The following is a 17,799-nucleotide window of genomic DNA, read 5'->3' as shown; positions in this document are numbered from 1 at the left end:
ATAAAACACAAAAACATTTGTGAGGCAATTTTACCTAATGCAAAAAGCCTGCAGGAAGCCAGTGTCTTTGTGACTATGGATCATTTTGGGAGCAGTTTCTAACCACAAAATGGGGCTTTAATAAGACAATTGCTTGCCTGAATGGGCTTGAATAGCTTTTTAGAAAAACATGACCATTAACTGTGATAAGTACTTGTAATTATATTAATCTGATTTGGATTTAGTTTATTTTTTTACGTCAACAATTCACGGCCTATCGACACGAATGTAAACATGGCCATTAATAAAAAGATAATCAGTAGTTTGAGAAGTATTGTGTAGTGGAATGTTCTATTTTTTTTAAAAACTTTTCATACCTTCAGCAAGAACACTTTCTGCATCGGAATCTATTTCAAGCTTGGCAGTTGCTGGCGGGCTTTTCCACTCTCTACTGGTGACTTCTTGGTGACTGACAGACTCTGCGAGAGGCACACTCCTTTGGGCATCACTTCCTTCTTGACTGATGGGTGAGATTTTGGAAGAAATCTTGGCGCTTTCTGGAGAGGCTTTGTCTCTCGCAATGTCAAGAGTAGGCTGAATGTGGGATTAAATGTTTGATGGAATGATAGCAGAAGGAACATAAAAAAATAAAATAAAAAAAATAAAGTCAAACACTTGTAAATACACACCTTGACAGGAATGAGGGGACGCTGCCCCTCGGGTCCTCGCGTCTTCTCTTTTTCCTCACGTTTCCTTTCATTCTGCTCTTCTTGTACCACCAACCTTCCTGCCTCTGCTGGAAAACAAAACAGCTCTCACAAAGAAAGCACAACACAGCAGTTTGCCACACAATGCACATTATTAAGTCAATTGTTGAATGCCGCGTCTTTGTGCCAAATTCCAAAACAATGACAAACTCCTCATACGCAGTTAGGAGTGTGTAGATATAGACTGGAGATCCCAAAAAGAAAAATACAATAAAATATTTTCATCTCAAAAATCTCTTCTACAACATATAGTTGTAGTAAAAAAAAAATAATCAAATTTAGATACTTGAAAAAACAAAACAATATATATATCAATATTTCATTTTCAGTATTTCTACCCAACATTGATGTCAAACATCAAAATGACAGACGACCTACTTTCACAGAGCACATACACAACAGTGACAGTACCTAAACTCTCCTGAAGATGTCTCTGCCTCATGACCGTAATACTTGGTTTGGCGTTCTGGGGTGGCGGCTCAGGCCTCACTCTTGCACCTTGGTCGCTACGTTGAGCGTCCTCGTCCGAGTCAGTCCGCAATCCAGTCAGAGGTACGATCCTCTCCTGTCTGCCCGTCTCCGGCAGCCTTTCTCCTTGCTGCTTAGACGACGCCCCCTCATGTCCATTCGTGTGATTGTTTGTCGGGGCCTCAGAGATGCCCGTTGGCCTGACATTAACTTCCTCCATCGCTTTAGTGTCACAAGTGCTGCTGGTATCCGATTCCTCGATGTCAGCACCGATGCAGCTGTACACCATACTAACCAGATCCGTGGGCTAAACCAAAACATGAAGACAGATTAGACCATCAGTGGTGGAAAGCAACAAATTCACTCCATAAATGTATGGGAAAAACTTGGAAACAGCTACTGTACCTGTCTCTGAATGAGGCAAGTAGGGCTGGCGGGCCTCAAGCCTTGCACAGGAATACCCTGACCGACCTGAGGTGATGGCACGGTCCCGTTTGCTCCGTGCACGGAATTATCGGCTCTCCCAGCATCCTTTGGGTGCTGAATCATCGAGTAGACGTTCTCTGACGTGCTGCTGCAACAGACAAGAAAACTAGTTAGACTGAATGAATCAGCATGTAGCATTTTTTTATATTTATACCTTTTCAAGTGATTCTCCTCATTTCTATTATTAGTCTATATAATTATTCTGAATTATCTCGCCACAGATTACGAGCCTCCCTCCCTCCTGCCGTATTTTGTTCGATTTTCGGCCACATTACGCAACTTAAATGTCCTAAGAGCTATCTAAGCGAAACAGGAAAAAGTTAGAGGCGGCGATTTCTTCCAAGTATTTACAAAATAACATTGAGTAAATGAAGAGTATTTTTGCATTCAGTCAAGCCTTACTCTAAATCCTGGTTAGATATGGTAGAGTTGCGGTTCTTGCGGAAACCAGAGAAAATGGACAACACGCTGCGTCTTTTTTTCCGCCTCAGTGACTGGGCCTGATGGATGGATGACAGTTGACTGAAAGAGAATGAGACAAACGTACAAAGGGTCATTTAGAATGTGTTACCTTGCTAATTGAAACAAACCGGAGCCGGCAAGTGGAATTTACAAAACACAAACGTACCGCGGCACACTGGGTGACAATCACTCATCCAGTTGCCGCCAACTTGAAGCATTGCAGGCATAATAAAGTTCATTAGCTGGCAGCAACCAGCGGTGGGAGCAATTATTTCAAACCCAACTAGTTTATTGCCTTAGAGCAGGGGTGTCAAAACTTTTTTTTTTTTGGCACGGGCCGCATTGTAATAATTTCCTTCGGAGGGCCATTATGACTGTCAACGGCTTATATTACATACAGTAAGTTAACAAACCGATGAATAACTAGTTTTGAAATCAGAGACATTTTATTTCTATGATATATTTTGAATGACTTCATGTGCACACACAAAAAAATGCTACCTGTCAGGGAGAACTCTCTTGCTGTAAAAGTCTGGCAGTCCATCCTCTAGTGTATTGACGCCTCCGTTTTCAAAGTAATGCTACAAGCAAAAGAAAGAAGAACATATCAAAGGAACAACCTTGGCAGCTGAAAGGCTCCCATTAGCTTTACTAACCAAACAAAATCAACTAATAAATAAATGAAAAATAAATAAATAAATAAATAAATAAATAAATAGATAAAATGAAATACGTAATCATTTTCTGAACAAACTTGAATCAGGACTGCCTAATTTTTTTTTGAAGTAATTTGTGTTGAAATGTTTGAAGCTGCCTGTTGGCTTTCCAGGAGACAACTTACACAATGAGCTAGGCAACAGCTTCTGAATTCAAAAGAAGCTTATTCTTTGAAAAGACCGCTGGTACCCAGAATTGAATTTCTGAAAGCTAACACAGTTTGAACAACATTTTCTTTCTCACGATAATGGACCTGTGGAAAGAGACGCTGTGCACAGCTCAAGTTATCATCATTCAATATTATTAGTGACGATGATGATTCCCCTTCAGAAATTCTGCAAGAAGCTCAAGGCAAAGCTGTTGCAAGCTCAATAAAGTTTTAAAGGTCACTGCCATGTCATTTGCCATGAACTCACAGATTCTGGGGGAAGGTGAACTGCTCTGTGTTTCCGTGGAGGACGGGGCCTTACATGGGTCACATGGCGCAAAGGTGAGCCATTGGTGGGAAGGGTGGAGAGACACTCCCATGATGCAGAGTGGGAGAGATGGGTGGAGGGTGGAGGAGCAGAGGGGGTAGGGGAGGAACTGGGCTCGTCTCCGAGACCTACAAGAAAGCAAAGTTGGAACAATTGATATTGATATTTATTCAATATCCTGCTTCATTTCTAATACATTGAAGTAATAAGAGTAATTTTTAACCCAAATCGGTAATGGCATAAAGAAGACCTTTGGCTAAAAGACTCACTTGGTCTGGTGGAGACGGGACGGATTCTTCTGGTTCTGGAGCTCCGCTTCTTTATAGCCATGGTGTCCTTGAGGCAAAGAATTGTGTCTTTAATTTGCAGTTCAATTGCAATAGTTACTCAAATCTTAACAGCACATAACACAAGTCATTTTTGTTCACAATTTATACCGACTGTTACAGTATGTACTTTGAAACCGATTTCATTGCTCATCATGAAAAAAGGGCTGATTAAGTGTGGTTCTCAAAACATAATCTTTCAATATGAATTAAAACTGCGTACTAAGGATCAAACACAGATTATTACAAAGAAAAATTCAATTTTTTATATTTTTTATTTGCAGTAATTGTATTTGCACTTTAATTTTTTTGGTAATATTTAAAAACTAGTGTCAATCAAATCGTAAGGAGAACCTGGATTCCAACCAAAATTCTTCCAGTGATGCAGATGTTAATACAAAACATAAGAAAAAGAGGCTTTTCACAATTCAATCAGTAGACATCTTTCAAATTCAAACATATGTTGGGTTTTTTTTGTCACTGCAATCAATCTATTGTACACTTACTATTCCCAGGTTGACACCCGCGTCTTCATCTGTGAATTCCAGAGACTCCACAACTCTGGAATGTCTGATTGTATGTCTTCCTGTCCCCACCTCATCCCAACGCTTCACCTGGGACACCTGCCGCAGCTGATGCAACACATGCAAACATTATACTGTAGTATATCATTACACCTTTAGTAGCAACTGGAACGACACTATTGGGGGGGGGGGGAGAAATCTGCCCACAAGGGTAATGATAAAAACTGCTGTTGGGCTGACCTACGGGGAAAAGCAATTTCATGACAATCAAAAGGGTGCGAATCACGAGGGGAGATAGATTGCAGCAAAAGAGACAGTTGAAAATAAAGTATAAGGCAAGCAAAGAGTGAACAGAATGCAAAAAAAAAAAAAAAAGGAACGTGGAAGGTATTGCCACCAGAGTTCCAAATTTGGGTTACTATACTGATTGTATTTGGGCAGAATTCATAATTAAATATTTTAAACAAACAAACCTCTATAGAGTGTGCTCACTTGAGGTATACTCTGAGGGACTGAATACAATCATTTTAACGTCGTCCCTCACTATTTTTGTTTGATTGGCCTCACAGCCAATCTTGTTGTTTTCTTACTTGTTACCAGTACAAGTTGACATGCTTCACCTATCAACCTGAAAAATATGTGCATGCTTTAAAAACACTAAAGCAATGCCACCTATTTATTTTAAAAGCAACTTTTTCTACTGCAGCTCTGGTGGGCAATCAATAAAATGTGTTATTGCTTCGACTGGAGAATAATTCTTACACTCACATTGGTTCTTAAGTGCTGCAATGCTGGGAAGATTAATTGGATATTTTCTCCTTCTGTGTGCAAAAGTCCGGAATAATTTTGCATATTTATAGGCTTGTAAAAATATGGCGAATTGTGCAATGTTTTAGTTGTAGAATGCATGTAAAATTGGTCTCTTGGACTTGAGTGTCATGTATTATTTCAACGCCGCCCTGCAAATGCGGTATGAGCAGGAAATTTCTATGAATGGATTTTTGATTCTTAAAAATTTTATTACTCAGGAAGATTTTGAACAAGAAAAAAATATTTGTTATAAATTTGGCAGTGTTGTATAGTGCATTATTTGGGAACTTGAGGATTTTGAAGTACTGACCACTTTTATAATTTGCTTTCGAAAACTAATAGTATATGATTATATAACGACAACACACATTACTTACTAGAGCTCGACAAAGAAATCATGCAGAAAAGTGGTATTACCAGTACCAGTGTTTTATGGGTCGTGTAGAGTTCTTGTAAAATCTGATCTACGATGGAGTTGGTTAAATAGGATACCACGGACAACTTGACCTCCCTGAAACACAGAGAAAGGGTGAGATGGTACTGGGAGAGCAGATTGTTTTAAATAAAGTTCGATCCTTACTCGAGGGCTATGTTAATATCCTCGGACGCTCTCTCCGTGAGGGCGTTACGTATGGAAGAGCGAGGGATGGAAACCTGCTCAGAGATGGACGACAAGGGTGGGCTGAGTCTCTCGGCAGCTGAGCAGGACATGGGACACAACTCGCGGCACAGAGACACCATCGAGTCTACGACCACCTGTGAACCAAATTGTGGATCAGGCATTTGAGGTTTCCGATATGATCATACTTTCATTTCACAATTCCTTTACAATTCTGGAAGTTGAAATTTAAAGCGACAGTTGGTCCAAATGCTCGGCATGGTGTACGACATCCCATTTATAAATTCCGTTACGAACACAATGGGAGAAATTTTTTTTAATGAATTTTTATGAAAATGAAATGCGATAAGTTGTATTATAAATGACATATTTCCATTTCTTAAGGTTAGAAATTCACAGCCAGCCTACCTGCAGCTCTTTGTCAGCAGCCCTTGCTAACTCCCCAGCCAGAGTATCCAGTCGTTGTCTGACTGGACCATCCACTGACAAAACATGAGCCAGTTCGCACAGGGAAGGATACAGCTAACAAACAAGCCACAGGAGAGAGAAGGTAAGATTTAATCATGGCAAAAAAAAACTACATTTCAAATCCACTAGATCTCAGATACAGTTAGGTCAAAGGGAAGTCAAAACGTTTCTTTAAATTCCTGTAATATGTTGTATGCACGGTGACGCACTGGGTAGCACGACCGCCTCACAGTTAGGAGGGTGCGGGTTCGATTCCACCTCCAGCCCTCCCTGTGTGGAGTTTGCATGTTCTCCCCGTGTCTGCATGGGTTTTCTCCGGGCACTCCGGTTCCTCCCACATCCCAAAAACATGCTTGGTAGGCCAATTGGGCTCTCCAAATTGTCCCTAGGTGTGAGTGCGAGTGCGGATGGTTGTTCGTCTCTGTGTGCCCTGCGATTGGCTGGCAACCTGTTCAGGGTGTGCCCCGCCTACTGCCTGACGACGGCTGGGATAGGCTCCAGCACGCCGGTGACCCCCGTGCGGACAAAGCGGTACAGAAAATGAATGGATAGATGTTGTATGTGTTCTCACAAATTGGTCATGTGACATTGTTTATCTGATTATTATTATTTTTTTTTTTCCCCCAAAGTGGCTGTTAGTAGCTTAGGCAGGAACAATTGCTGCTAGGGCAGGAACAATTGCTGCTAGGGCCAAGGGAGTTTGTCAAACTTCAAGCAGGCATTGGTGTGCTCAATCTGGTTTAACAGTCTGGGGTTTACGTGTCAAACGGCCCCAGCACGATACGGATTGCCGAGTGTAAGTACATCCCGAGGCTATCAAACACATTTAATAGGCATGGACCAAGAGAAAAAGGGCTTCAAATTGAATGATGTTTTTTTTTCTTCTTCTTCATCTTCTTCCCACTTACAGCTCTGGAGTTTCTGGCTTCTTTAAGAATCTGCCTGGCTGTTTGGACCTCCTCTGCTTCCTCACAGCCTTTCAGAACACCAACCTGCTGTTGCACACGCACGCACAAACGTTCCATCACCTACGCACAAAGATGAATAAAAACATGAATATTTATTTTGGAATCTCTGTAACCCAGACTTGAAATTTGAGCCGTTACGCAAATCCAGACGCAGAAACAGACCTGTTCGGCCGTACTGGTGACGAGACCCTGGTGCAACCTTAGAGCTTGCTTTTGAGAGAAACGTTGTGTCTGGTTATTTCTAAGGAGGGCACGTTGGATCTGTCATAAAACACACACACGGAGGATAGCAGATGTTTACAGAGCATAGTTTGTGACTGTGAGAGGATAAAAAAAAAAAGGCAATTTGCATGGTAATAAGGAGACTGAGGAGAACTTTGATCCTTGCAAATGAGCCTTTTCGCAGGTGGGTATGCTCGCTGTCTAATAGAATTATGTAATTGTAGATGGAAGTGTTCACAGAGGAAGGGATGTCAGCCAAATGATATCCTAAGTGAGCTGATTAATGACAAACTATACGGAATATTTTGAGTTTTATCAAAGAATAGATTGTCTGGAAGATTATTTCAATATTGTTTGGAATGCATTCAAGTCTGTGGTGGATCGTAGGAGTGACAACCCGAAAAATAATCACTGCTACAAAAACTTAATTTATGAACTAAATGATTTGGATGAGAAGAATATTGTGTGCCTAGAGTTAAAAGAAATGATTTGTGAGCAGATACTGCTGTGCTGGCAAGTGTAACAAATGAAGCATATCTGAAATCGAGACATGGGAAATGTTTACTGCTCTATGCCATTTCATTTGAAATTAGACAGCATCTACACATTATAGCTGTGCAATAATGAATAGTGTTTAATTTCCTGTTGCGTTTTATCATCATTAGCAAAAGCCACCCGAAAACTGTCATTTTAAAATTTGTGAATTATCAATGTTGACAAAACTGTAAGCTAATGTTTAACAAGGTTAAATTATTTTATTATTGAGGTTGAATGCAAAAAAAAAAAAAAAGTGCGACTGTTACCGGGCAATTGACTATATTTAAAAACATTTAGTGTTTCATAACAGAAAAGAATAGCAGAAAAGTACTTATGAGACGTACCAATTTTAAATATTTCGTGCTGTGCACGAATGAGTCACTCGAATTCAAATTAGTCAACAGAAAGGTGTAAAGTCTGCACTGTCAGAGGCAAACTTTCATCTTAATTACAAATGCAAAAAGAAATTGAAGTCATTAATCAGACCCATGTCTCTCTTTGATCTCAAAGGCATCGTGATTCTTCACTACCTTTTACGTCCCTGCTTTGTACATTTCAAATGTTTTTTTTTTGGTTTTCTCTCGCTGTACCTTGGTCAGAGCTTGGTCGGTCTTCTCTGGGGCACTGCGGTACGCCTGTGTGGCATCACTGAGGGGGAGGGGCATGTACTGCAGTGTAAAGTTGCTGAAAAGTAGAGACGTTTCATCAATGAATAATTGAGTTACCACGCTAGAAAAATCAATTTCATTTCATTAAATGACAGAAAAATGAAAAACATTCATAAAACAAACACGTAGGTCTGTAAATACTGTGCTACCTCAAAAATCATGTTGAGAAAAATCTGAGTTCATTTAGGCTTTGAATGACTTGGATGGTATGCAGAGCATAGTTTGAAAATATTTAAGTTTTATTAGTATGTAAAAATTGATTTTCATGTAGATTTATTTGGGGGGAGATATTATGTAAGAGTCATATTTTTCACTGGCAATTAGAGTAACTACAATTAGAAACTACAATTAGAGCTTGATCTGTTCAAAAGGGAAACATGAAAGACAGAGAGAGAGAGAGAGAAAAAGAGAGAAAGAGAAAGAGAGAAAAAGAGAGAACTCGCCTTCCCTCTGGGAATTACACCGCTGCACGCTGTGGGCGGCATTTGGCAAATAATTATTACATTTTTAAATCATCCTAGCGCTTGTTTTGGGTGTAAAAATGTAAGCTTGTGCTCCCACACATCTTTGTACTGACAAAACATCAAATTTCACATGTATTTTTTATTTTTTTTGGATACATCCTAGGACTGATGAAATATTGTGTAAGACTGATGCATTATAATGATGTGTCTTTCAAATGTGTGACTCATTGCTTTATGGGGTGCATCTTGCCTGCAAAATATGCTTGGTGTACATATGTTATTATGTTCATCTTACTGCTCCAATGCTCTTGCCACATCTTGGAAGCCCGTCGCCGTGGTGTTGTTGCGATCCCATGTAACACTTCTGCGGGGGGATGGAACCAATAACGAAAAAAAAAAAAAAAAACAGCCACAGAGGTGGTTGAAGATGAAAATCACAGGAACACAGTATTTATGAGGTTGTGTTGATCAATTTAGAAATGCCCAATTTGTCTTTGCTTTATGCATATTCCAATGAATTCATATATCCAACTGCCATGATTCTAATGAGCTTCTGTTGCGGGATCTTTCACCTACACTTGCACTTTCTCCACCTGATTTTTAATAAAGCTGTCATTTCAACTCCTCTTTTCCGTCCCCTGCTTCCATCTATGCCCTTGAAATGTAATCAGGGAAAAAAAACAAAAAAACAATCGAGCTCTCTATGTAGTTCCTCTATTTAGATGCCTTGAAAGCTGCCTGTCAATCACTCATCCAATTTTAGATTCCATTTATTCCCAATTCAACACCAATATTCGTTTATTCCGAAGTTACGTACTAACAACACTAATATATATATATATAGAAGTAGAAAAATGAAGTTGCCATAATTACAGACGGCTTTATTCCAAGAACTATCACAAAACAAATAACCACAAGCATTATAGCTCAGAAGAAAAAAGAAATCCAGCATAATAACGACATACAGATCCACCATACTGCATGACTATGCAGCCGAACAGGGAGGGAAGGCTTAAAAGAAGAATCAAGGTCACAAGGATCCCAAGCATTCATCAAAGCTCTCTTCTTCTCTCTGAGCTTTGCCCGACTGGCGAATGGCAACGTATTTGCAGCATTGTTCACTCGTTGTCTCCCAGCTCTGCCTCTAAGGGCTCATCTCTTCAAACACTTTCAAACATAACATTGTTCTCTTTTTGACCTTATTCTTCCTTTCTACCGTCTAAAACCACCATAATGATCCTCGCATCACCTCCAAGGACCCCAGTTTGCCCTTTCTTTCCTCCTTAGAGTAAATATTTGGGCTCCCACCTGAGTGTCGTGTTAATTTGCAGTGCTTTGCTAAGCATCTTTGCTCCCGAATCCTCCAGTCCGTTGCCACTCAAGTCCACTTTCCGTAGGCATGTGTTAGAGCCCAGAGCATTTACAAACATGGTGCCTCGCTGGCGTAGTCTCGAGTCAGCCAAAGAGAGAGCCTGCAAAACCTGTGAGATGAAGGTGAAGGTGTGTGAGCGCATGCACGCAGTTTCGGGATAAATCATGAAAATGTAATTTGTGTTGGGAAATAATTCTTTCAGCAAATTCCTGTCAAATTCAAGTCATAGATACATGTGCTTAGAGGCATTCTCAACATCACTGGAGTAAATACTTAATGTATTCGTCACTCGCGACGTGAGGAGGAAAGCAGGCCGCCGGGAATTGGGTGTCGAAATAAAACGAGACCAGATTAATCATCTGTTGGGCCCACAGCTGTCATGCATGATTTCATTTTGTATACGTGACAGGGAGATTGTGTTTAACATCACACACACGAGGAAATAACTTTATAAATTGTGACAAGCTCATATTTGTGGCCATTTAGACGTGAGCTTTTGAATTAGCGCATGAGTGTGCATTTTGATAGTGATGCTACTGCAGATTTGTGTGCACCCATGTGTGGAATGTTACATAATCCAACTCACACACTCTTCCTCTTGAACCAAATGAACCAGTTTCTGCAGTATTTCATCCAGCAACCTGAGGAAACAGGGAAAAAAGAAAGCATTCATCATCGAGATCGTCTTCACCACGAACACTGCGAGGTTCATACCTGCCCTTGATGTTGAAGTTCTTTCCCAGCATCAGGTGTTTGAGAGAGGGGTGTCTTGAGAATGCTGGGATGACAGCTTGCAAGTCAGAATCCAAGCCTGGAAAGATATTTGGGGTTTAGAATACTTTTCCTTTCTTTAATTAGTCTCCTTGGAAGAGAACATTGCGCTTCTTACTGAACTCATACAGGTGCACCTCCATAAATTTAAATCACTTCAATTTTTTAAAATGTAATTTAGCTGTCTAATATATATATTATAATAATATATATGAAATATTTTTCCCATTGTTTTCTAACTTTAATTTTAAATGAAATAAAATAAAATAAATAAAATAATAAAAAATCTGATCACGTAAACATCAGACATAAATAAATTAATGATTTTTTTTTTTAAGTCAAAGCATGAATTTCCTGTGTGTGTCTTACCATTATCAGAAATATCTAAAGTCCCAACGCATGAAACCCTAGGAAAGAGCTCCTGAATAACCGCAGCACCTGCAGATCTTAACTGTCAAGGAAAGACACAAAGACGTGGAACATGACAGGAAGGACACAAGCATCAATAACCAACGACATGAATGAATCTAGCCTTTGCAGCGTAGGCTGACAGAGAACATACTTCACAGGCGCTGATGTCCAACTGCAAATCGGTGATATGGGGATTATTAGACAGACCAAGGAAGAGCGCTCTGGAGAGAAATAGACGTTTAAAAATGAAACAGAAATGGCAGGTTAGAATTTCTGCACTTGAAAATAATATCTATACATTAAAAACACATAGACATCCCCTGGCAAAAATGTCAGAATCACCAGCCCAAAAAAAAAGATTATAGACATAAAACTAAAGTAATTTCAAATGGGCACACTGGCTTTAAGAAACACTTAAAGAAATCGAGAAAATGTTTTGGTCACTTGCTATATGATGAGGTCCTGAAAAGTATTTTTAAGTGGGGAGCCTGTTCTTTCCATTTTGGCGACACAATCCATCAGACACAAAATCATCTCAGCTTTTGGCAGTTTAGTATGTTACTCAGCTTTTGGTGCTGTGTGGGTTTCCTTATTTACTTTGTGTGAAAACAGCAGGCGAGACGGTAATATTGAAGTCTGTGTCTGTAGGGAAAGTCATTTTTCACAGAGCTTATCTTGCAACACATTTGGTTATGCGGGCATGCCAACCAACACAGGAGCTTCCATCTGTGTCCTTAATTTAAAAACCGCTCTATTAATTTAATATTAATGAGTATCACATCTTGCGAGCCACCAGGAAAAACACTCAGCTGTGGTGTGAATTCAAGCCCAATTCCTTGTGGTTTAGCTATTCAAGAGCTCAAGGTACAAACAATAAGCCAAGTGCTCCTCGGGTGCTTAAATTACATTTTGCTTGAGGCCGGGGTTTAGAATTTAAATATTCCTGTAGATGCATGTATGTGTGTGATATGACAAGAAAGATGATTATAATAAAAATGATATACTATATGTAATAGATGGTATTTTATCTCAATGCATTGCAACTGAGCAATTTTTTTTTTTTAAAGTAAGAAATCACAGGAGACAATCCTTATTTATGACCATGCTGCAATTAAACCCATAAAATCTGTTCAGTCCTTATAAATTTGATCTGATGGTATTCAATTAAATGGCTGCCAACAATGTTTTGTGATACATGAAAATGAATGATTAACATTCTTACCAGAAGTTACTTCCATTATTTGGTTAAATTTAGGCATCATCTGGTTAATTGGCAATCATTCATCCATCTAGAATTTTTAATTATTTATCCTATGAGCAACTTGGCGATATGTTTCTGTTGCCAAGTGGAAAATTTCTCAGGGCATACAAGTGCTGAATGTGTTTTTTTTTTCTTAAAATCTTAAAATAAAACTTATACTTCACAAGATGTGTACATTTTCAACACATTAAATTCAAAGATTTAATTTACTGTCTTCACCTCACCTCAGCCAATCAGGAGGAACCTTCATTGAGGCCAGACTGACATGAGTCAGACTGAATGCTGAGCTGAAAAATTGCCGGAAAGTTGGTAGAGAATCTCTCGCTTTCCTGGAAATAAAAGAAATAGTTCAAACGTGATGTTTTACAAATATATAGCGATCGTAGACAGCAAAAGGCCAATTATTCAGACTTATGAAGATGTTTCATATCTCAATGCATAACAGTGCTCTGGGTATTCTTTCGGGTACATGAACAAACATTGGGTGAGTCACACTATTCACAACATGATAAATATATAATTGAGAGGTGAAAAAATAAAAGATAAGAAAGGAAATAGAAGTGGAGTAAATGATGGTAATTAGTGAAGGAAGGTCAGTCCGCTACATAAAAGTCCCGTCATTACCGCTGACGTAGTCTCGCACTGTCAACAGCTCGTCTATGACCCATTTGTGTTAATTAAGACTGAGCCTATGAAACCTCTGCAGATAGCACACAAGCCAATCCAACATCGGTGCCTTTCTTACGTCGCAGCCGCCAGCGAGCTGCGTCAGCAACATATTACCGAGTCTGTGTCACTGTTTATTACTTCTCGTAAGTGTCGAGGCTGCGGCTTGCGTGATGGGTGAGAGAGGGGAGGCGGTGAGGTGGACTATTCCTTAGTCATGAGCCAGCCACTTATCAGCTCGCTTCAAGCTTTGGCTATATTGTTCCAGAATATTGCAACAGTCGAACCTGCAGTGTTTAGCCAGCATAATGATTTGGTTGTGAGGAACAAAAATAAATAAATAAATAAATAAATAAATATATATATATATATATATATATATATATATATATATATATATATATATATATATATATATATATATATATATATATATATATATATATATATATATATATATATATATATATATATATATATATTTTGCTGAGTCAGGGAAAAAAAAAGAAACAGTTTTCTTGGTAGAGGAAAAGAAAAGTTGACTGTTTTACCCACCTGTTAGAGAAGCAATTCTTGGACAGGTTCAGGTAAGAAAGATCAGCACAGCAGCCTCTCAGCAAGGCCCCAAATAACTGCACAGACAGAATCTGATATGTTCACGGTATTTTGTTCTGCGCAATTTTAGCACAATAATATTTTAACACTAATGCTGACTACTGAAATTCAGCTTAAAAAGCCATCACAGAAGAATTTCACAGAACACATTGAAATATTAAAAACAAGAAGGCTGCATCCTGTAATATGCATGACTGAATAGAATTAGAAGAAAAACAGATAATCCTCTTGGTCAGATTAGGACAAGGCTGCCTCTTGCAGTCGTTCCAGGATCATATTCAAATTTCAATCACATGACTTAATGATGAAATAACATCTGGTACATGTACCAGTTTTACATAGCTTTCTGTGCAAAGGGCCCATGTGCATGATGACTTAATACTTAATAAAAAAAGCAATTTGCTTACAAAAAATGATGTGCCAATTTTTTTTTTTACATATATATTTGATGGGCAAATGTTACGTGCTGCGATTGCAGTGGATTCTTGACCAGATTTTGAAACTATAAAATGATTTCCCGCAGTAACCTGGATGCGTGCACCTGCATGCACGATCAATGAGTGGTCTCAGAGTGAAGTGATGCGAAAAGAGTGAAGAAGAATCAGTGGCTTTCTCAAGGGCACCTTGAAAATAGTCAGGAAGAAAACTAGCATTTCTCCAACGACTATTTGTCATTTTCATGTTATCAACAGCGGGCTGCAAACCGTGAACAAATGAGGAAGTGTTTCAGATAATTATGAGTAATCAAGGGTGAGGCTGAACCTGATGGAGTGAGCCGAGGCTATTGGAGTCTCTCCTGAGTAAAATTAGTTTATGCGCCATTTTGTTAATAACTGTGCACAAGGGTCACCTCAAAGTAATGGGAATAATAATGGGAATAATAAAAGCAATAATGTCTCATTTTTCTGTTTTAGCCTCATTGGAAGAAGTGCATGATTATTAGACATAAGTAAAAAAAGATCCATCCATCCATCCATCCATCCCTGTGTGGGGTAAAGAAGTCAGAAAATTAGGTAATATTATTCTACTTCTTAATACATACATGAATGCATTTAATACATTTGATTTGGATGTAAGAAATGCAGTAGTAACACTGCTACACTGTAAACGAGATGTTTTCATGGACCGTGTTTGAGCAAATTCCTCACAATTAGATAAACAAAACAAAATAAATTAGTAAGGGAGCAGAGTTCCACACTTGTAGAATCCATTTCAAGGGGCATTAAAACTGTTCTGGGGTGGGGGGTGGTGTCCATTCAATTATTTCAGTTGAGAACACCATAAAATGGCTGCAAATGTGCATTAGTCATCTCTTATAGCCATTAAAAAATGTACACCTTGATGCAAAGCTATTTGGATGACTGATTCAGTAAATTGCTGAATTAACCGTTTTGTGCACTGCAGACAATTTTTGCTGGTCTAAATATATCAAAGGCTAAAAATTGAATAGTGTCTCGCCTGTGGCGCTTTTTGTCCTGTCAAGATTAAAAATGCAGTCATTAGTTATTTTGCTTAAACGATGCAAAGTACTCGCGGCAAGGATCCAAATGTAGAAAACGCAGGTACATTTTTTTTTTTTTTTTTTTAACTGCAACACTTTCCCTGGTAACGTGTTATTTTACGGCCAATAACTCAGTTTCGATTTTGAACAAGTAGTGAGTTCCCAACACTGTAAATTAAGAGCTAATAATCATTTGAAAACTTTCAAGACTTTCTTATTTTCACTGACACGTCTTCCAATGGGGCTCTTCTCGTCTTTGAGTCAAGCTGGGAGCAAAACCAAGTTCTGCGTTTATATTTTTGTTCAGTCTAACTACTAAACATTGGTCAATATCAACATTTCTCCTAGTCAGGATTCTGTAGCATTATCTATAAAAGACAAAACGTTTGATGCAGAAATTGTTGTTGAGTTTACAATAATTTGCAGATGAGGCTAATGTTATGGCCAGTGAGAGTACCCACTCAACTGAGACCGGTATCTACTGAGGATAAATTCTATTTTGTGAATCTCCATCCTTCATTTCCGCAGTGTGATATGTCAGCTTTATGGTAAAGTTAGAACACTGGTCATAAACAACACATACAGCCCGCCTGCCCAGTCAGCTCTTATCACAATGGGCTACATCCACTCAACTAAGATGGCCAGTGAAACAACCCAAGTGGAGTCCATTGAGCCTTTCAGTCCATCTCTGAGGTATATCTTATTTATTTTTAGTAAGTTACTGTTTCATATTCTCCTTGCCATCCCTGGTCTGTTTTGATTTTTTTTACCTGAATCAAAATGACAGCATATGTTTAGTAAAGGTACAAACCGAGTCCACCGTGCAGTCCGTCCCAGACAGATCCAAATGGACCAGACAGTTGGGTTGGGCGAGGAAGAGGTACAGATTCTGCACAGACGGGAGAAAATTGTAAATGCAACAATACATTTAACTGTGCTTTCATGCAGAGGTCTCACCGTGGCATCCTCTCCAGATAGAACGCCTGGATTTTTACTAAGGTCCAGGTGCAGCAAAGAATTGGAGTAATCGTCACTTGAGCACAATGCCTGGGAAAGAGAAACTACACCTAGAGTGGGGAGAGACGAAGGAAAGGGAATTTGATTATTTGTATGACCAAACTGCAAACGCTTTTCACTCAATGAATCATCTGAAATCATCTGCAAATTCAAAATCGAGTAATGGAAGAGAAGCTCTGCAGCACTTCATACTCCCGGGATAGCTGAGCTAATACGGCAGGCTAATATTAAACGGGCCCACCAACCCATACCAACCCTATCGTCTTTTCAAAAGAGTCCCCTGAAAGCTGGAACAAAGAAAAAGCATTCTCTCAATGGAGCTCACTTCACATTACAGACATAGCATCAATGAGAGAGCTCATTAAAATGATCATCCAGCCACAAAAGTGCAACGTGGAATAAATGTAGCAATATAATGAGAGAAAAGCAAGATACAAGTCTATATCGATCATCATTATGATGTATGACCTGATACCTAATTAGTATTTTCACAGGAGGACAATGATCGACATTTTTGTTTATTTCCGGTCATGCTACGGCCCAATCCAGATAATTTAGGTACTGTCAATTTAAAATCTTGTTTTTGAGTAAAGAGAATAGATTTGACACATTTGTCATCTTTGTATTGCTAAATAAAACCCTCACTCCAGCACCCTGGAATTGATTTGCAGATAAATAAATAAATAAATAAATAAATAGATATTGTGTTTTGAAATGTTGTGCCTAAAATGAAGCCATTGATTTGCAAAAAAAAAAAAATGGAATCTCTAAAACCATTATAATAATTATTTTGAGCCTAATTAGTGTGTGAGCATGTGTGTGCGTGTGTTTACTTTATCTTTAGTAATTCAAAATGAAATGAGGGGACGTGTGATACCCTCTTTATAAGTCAGCTATTCGTGTGAACGATTCTGATACAGAAGTGAAAGATTAAGGATGAGGGAAAAAAAGAGGTTTATAAAGTCTGAAAGACTAAAAATATCTAACAGACAAGGATATCTGAAGTAGAAGAGGGCGGGAATGAGAGACATCTTGTAGATACTTAAAAAAAAAGTATTTAGCACGGACAGTCAATAAACTTGACTGTTCAAGGTCAGCTGTTTGAGATGTTCATTGGGAGAATTGAAAGCTGAAAATGGTAGTGAGCTCTTAAATATTGAAAGCATTTGCTGATGAGGAAATTTATTTTGCCCTCCTCACTGCATAAAAAGTGACCTTTGACTG

The 17,799-nt window shown here is 38.9% G+C and overlaps 1 protein-coding gene across 8 annotated transcripts in view; it reads right to left on the bottom strand.

The window, feature by feature from the left end:
- Positions 1–17,799, bottom strand: part of carmil3 (capping protein regulator and myosin 1 linker 3) — a 37,361-nt gene that overhangs the window by 2,184 nt on the left and 17,378 nt on the right. For 4 of the 8 annotated variants that reach the window (XM_085930598.1, XM_085930604.1, XM_085930603.1 and 1 more), the window contains exons 13-37: positions 16,516–16,625; positions 16,370–16,447; positions 13,998–14,074; positions 13,001–13,105; positions 11,667–11,736; positions 11,474–11,555; positions 11,048–11,144; positions 10,920–10,974; positions 10,270–10,442; positions 9,257–9,325; positions 8,420–8,513; positions 7,233–7,331; positions 7,011–7,130; positions 6,043–6,156; positions 5,596–5,771; positions 5,433–5,526; positions 4,188–4,313; positions 3,625–3,691; positions 3,296–3,483; positions 2,664–2,743; positions 2,103–2,222; positions 1,620–1,788; positions 1,158–1,521; positions 669–775; positions 357–573 (exon numbers count right to left, since the gene is read on the bottom strand). In XM_085930598.1, coding sequence (XP_085786724.1) covers positions 357–573; positions 669–775; positions 1,158–1,521; positions 1,620–1,788; positions 2,103–2,222; positions 2,664–2,743; positions 3,296–3,483; positions 3,625–3,691; positions 4,188–4,313; positions 5,433–5,526; positions 5,596–5,771; positions 6,043–6,156; positions 7,011–7,130; positions 7,233–7,331; positions 8,420–8,513; positions 9,257–9,325; positions 10,270–10,442; positions 10,920–10,974; positions 11,048–11,144; positions 11,474–11,555; positions 11,667–11,736; positions 13,001–13,105; positions 13,998–14,074; positions 16,370–16,447; positions 16,516–16,625 — 3,051 coding nt within the window. The remainder of the gene's footprint in view (positions 1–356; positions 574–668; positions 776–1,157; positions 1,522–1,619; positions 1,789–2,102; positions 2,223–2,663; positions 2,744–3,295; positions 3,484–3,624; positions 3,692–4,187; positions 4,314–5,432; positions 5,527–5,595; positions 5,772–6,042; positions 6,157–7,010; positions 7,131–7,232; positions 7,332–8,419; positions 8,514–9,256; positions 9,326–10,269; positions 10,443–10,919; positions 10,975–11,047; positions 11,145–11,473; positions 11,556–11,666; positions 11,737–13,000; positions 13,106–13,997; positions 14,075–16,369; positions 16,448–16,515; positions 16,626–17,799) is intronic. The other 4 variants (XM_085930600.1, XM_085930599.1, XM_085930602.1 and 1 more) reach the window with 4 other exon arrangements.

The sequence above is a fragment of the Syngnathus leptorhynchus genome, chromosome 14, assembly GCF_054491065.1.
Source record: "Syngnathus leptorhynchus isolate UIUO chromosome 14, UIUO_Slep, whole genome shotgun sequence".
Lineage (NCBI taxonomy): Eukaryota > Metazoa > Chordata > Actinopteri > Syngnathiformes > Syngnathidae > Syngnathus > Syngnathus leptorhynchus.
Note: the sequence above shows the minus strand (reverse complement) of the source record. Positions and strands in the feature narration are given on the sequence as shown.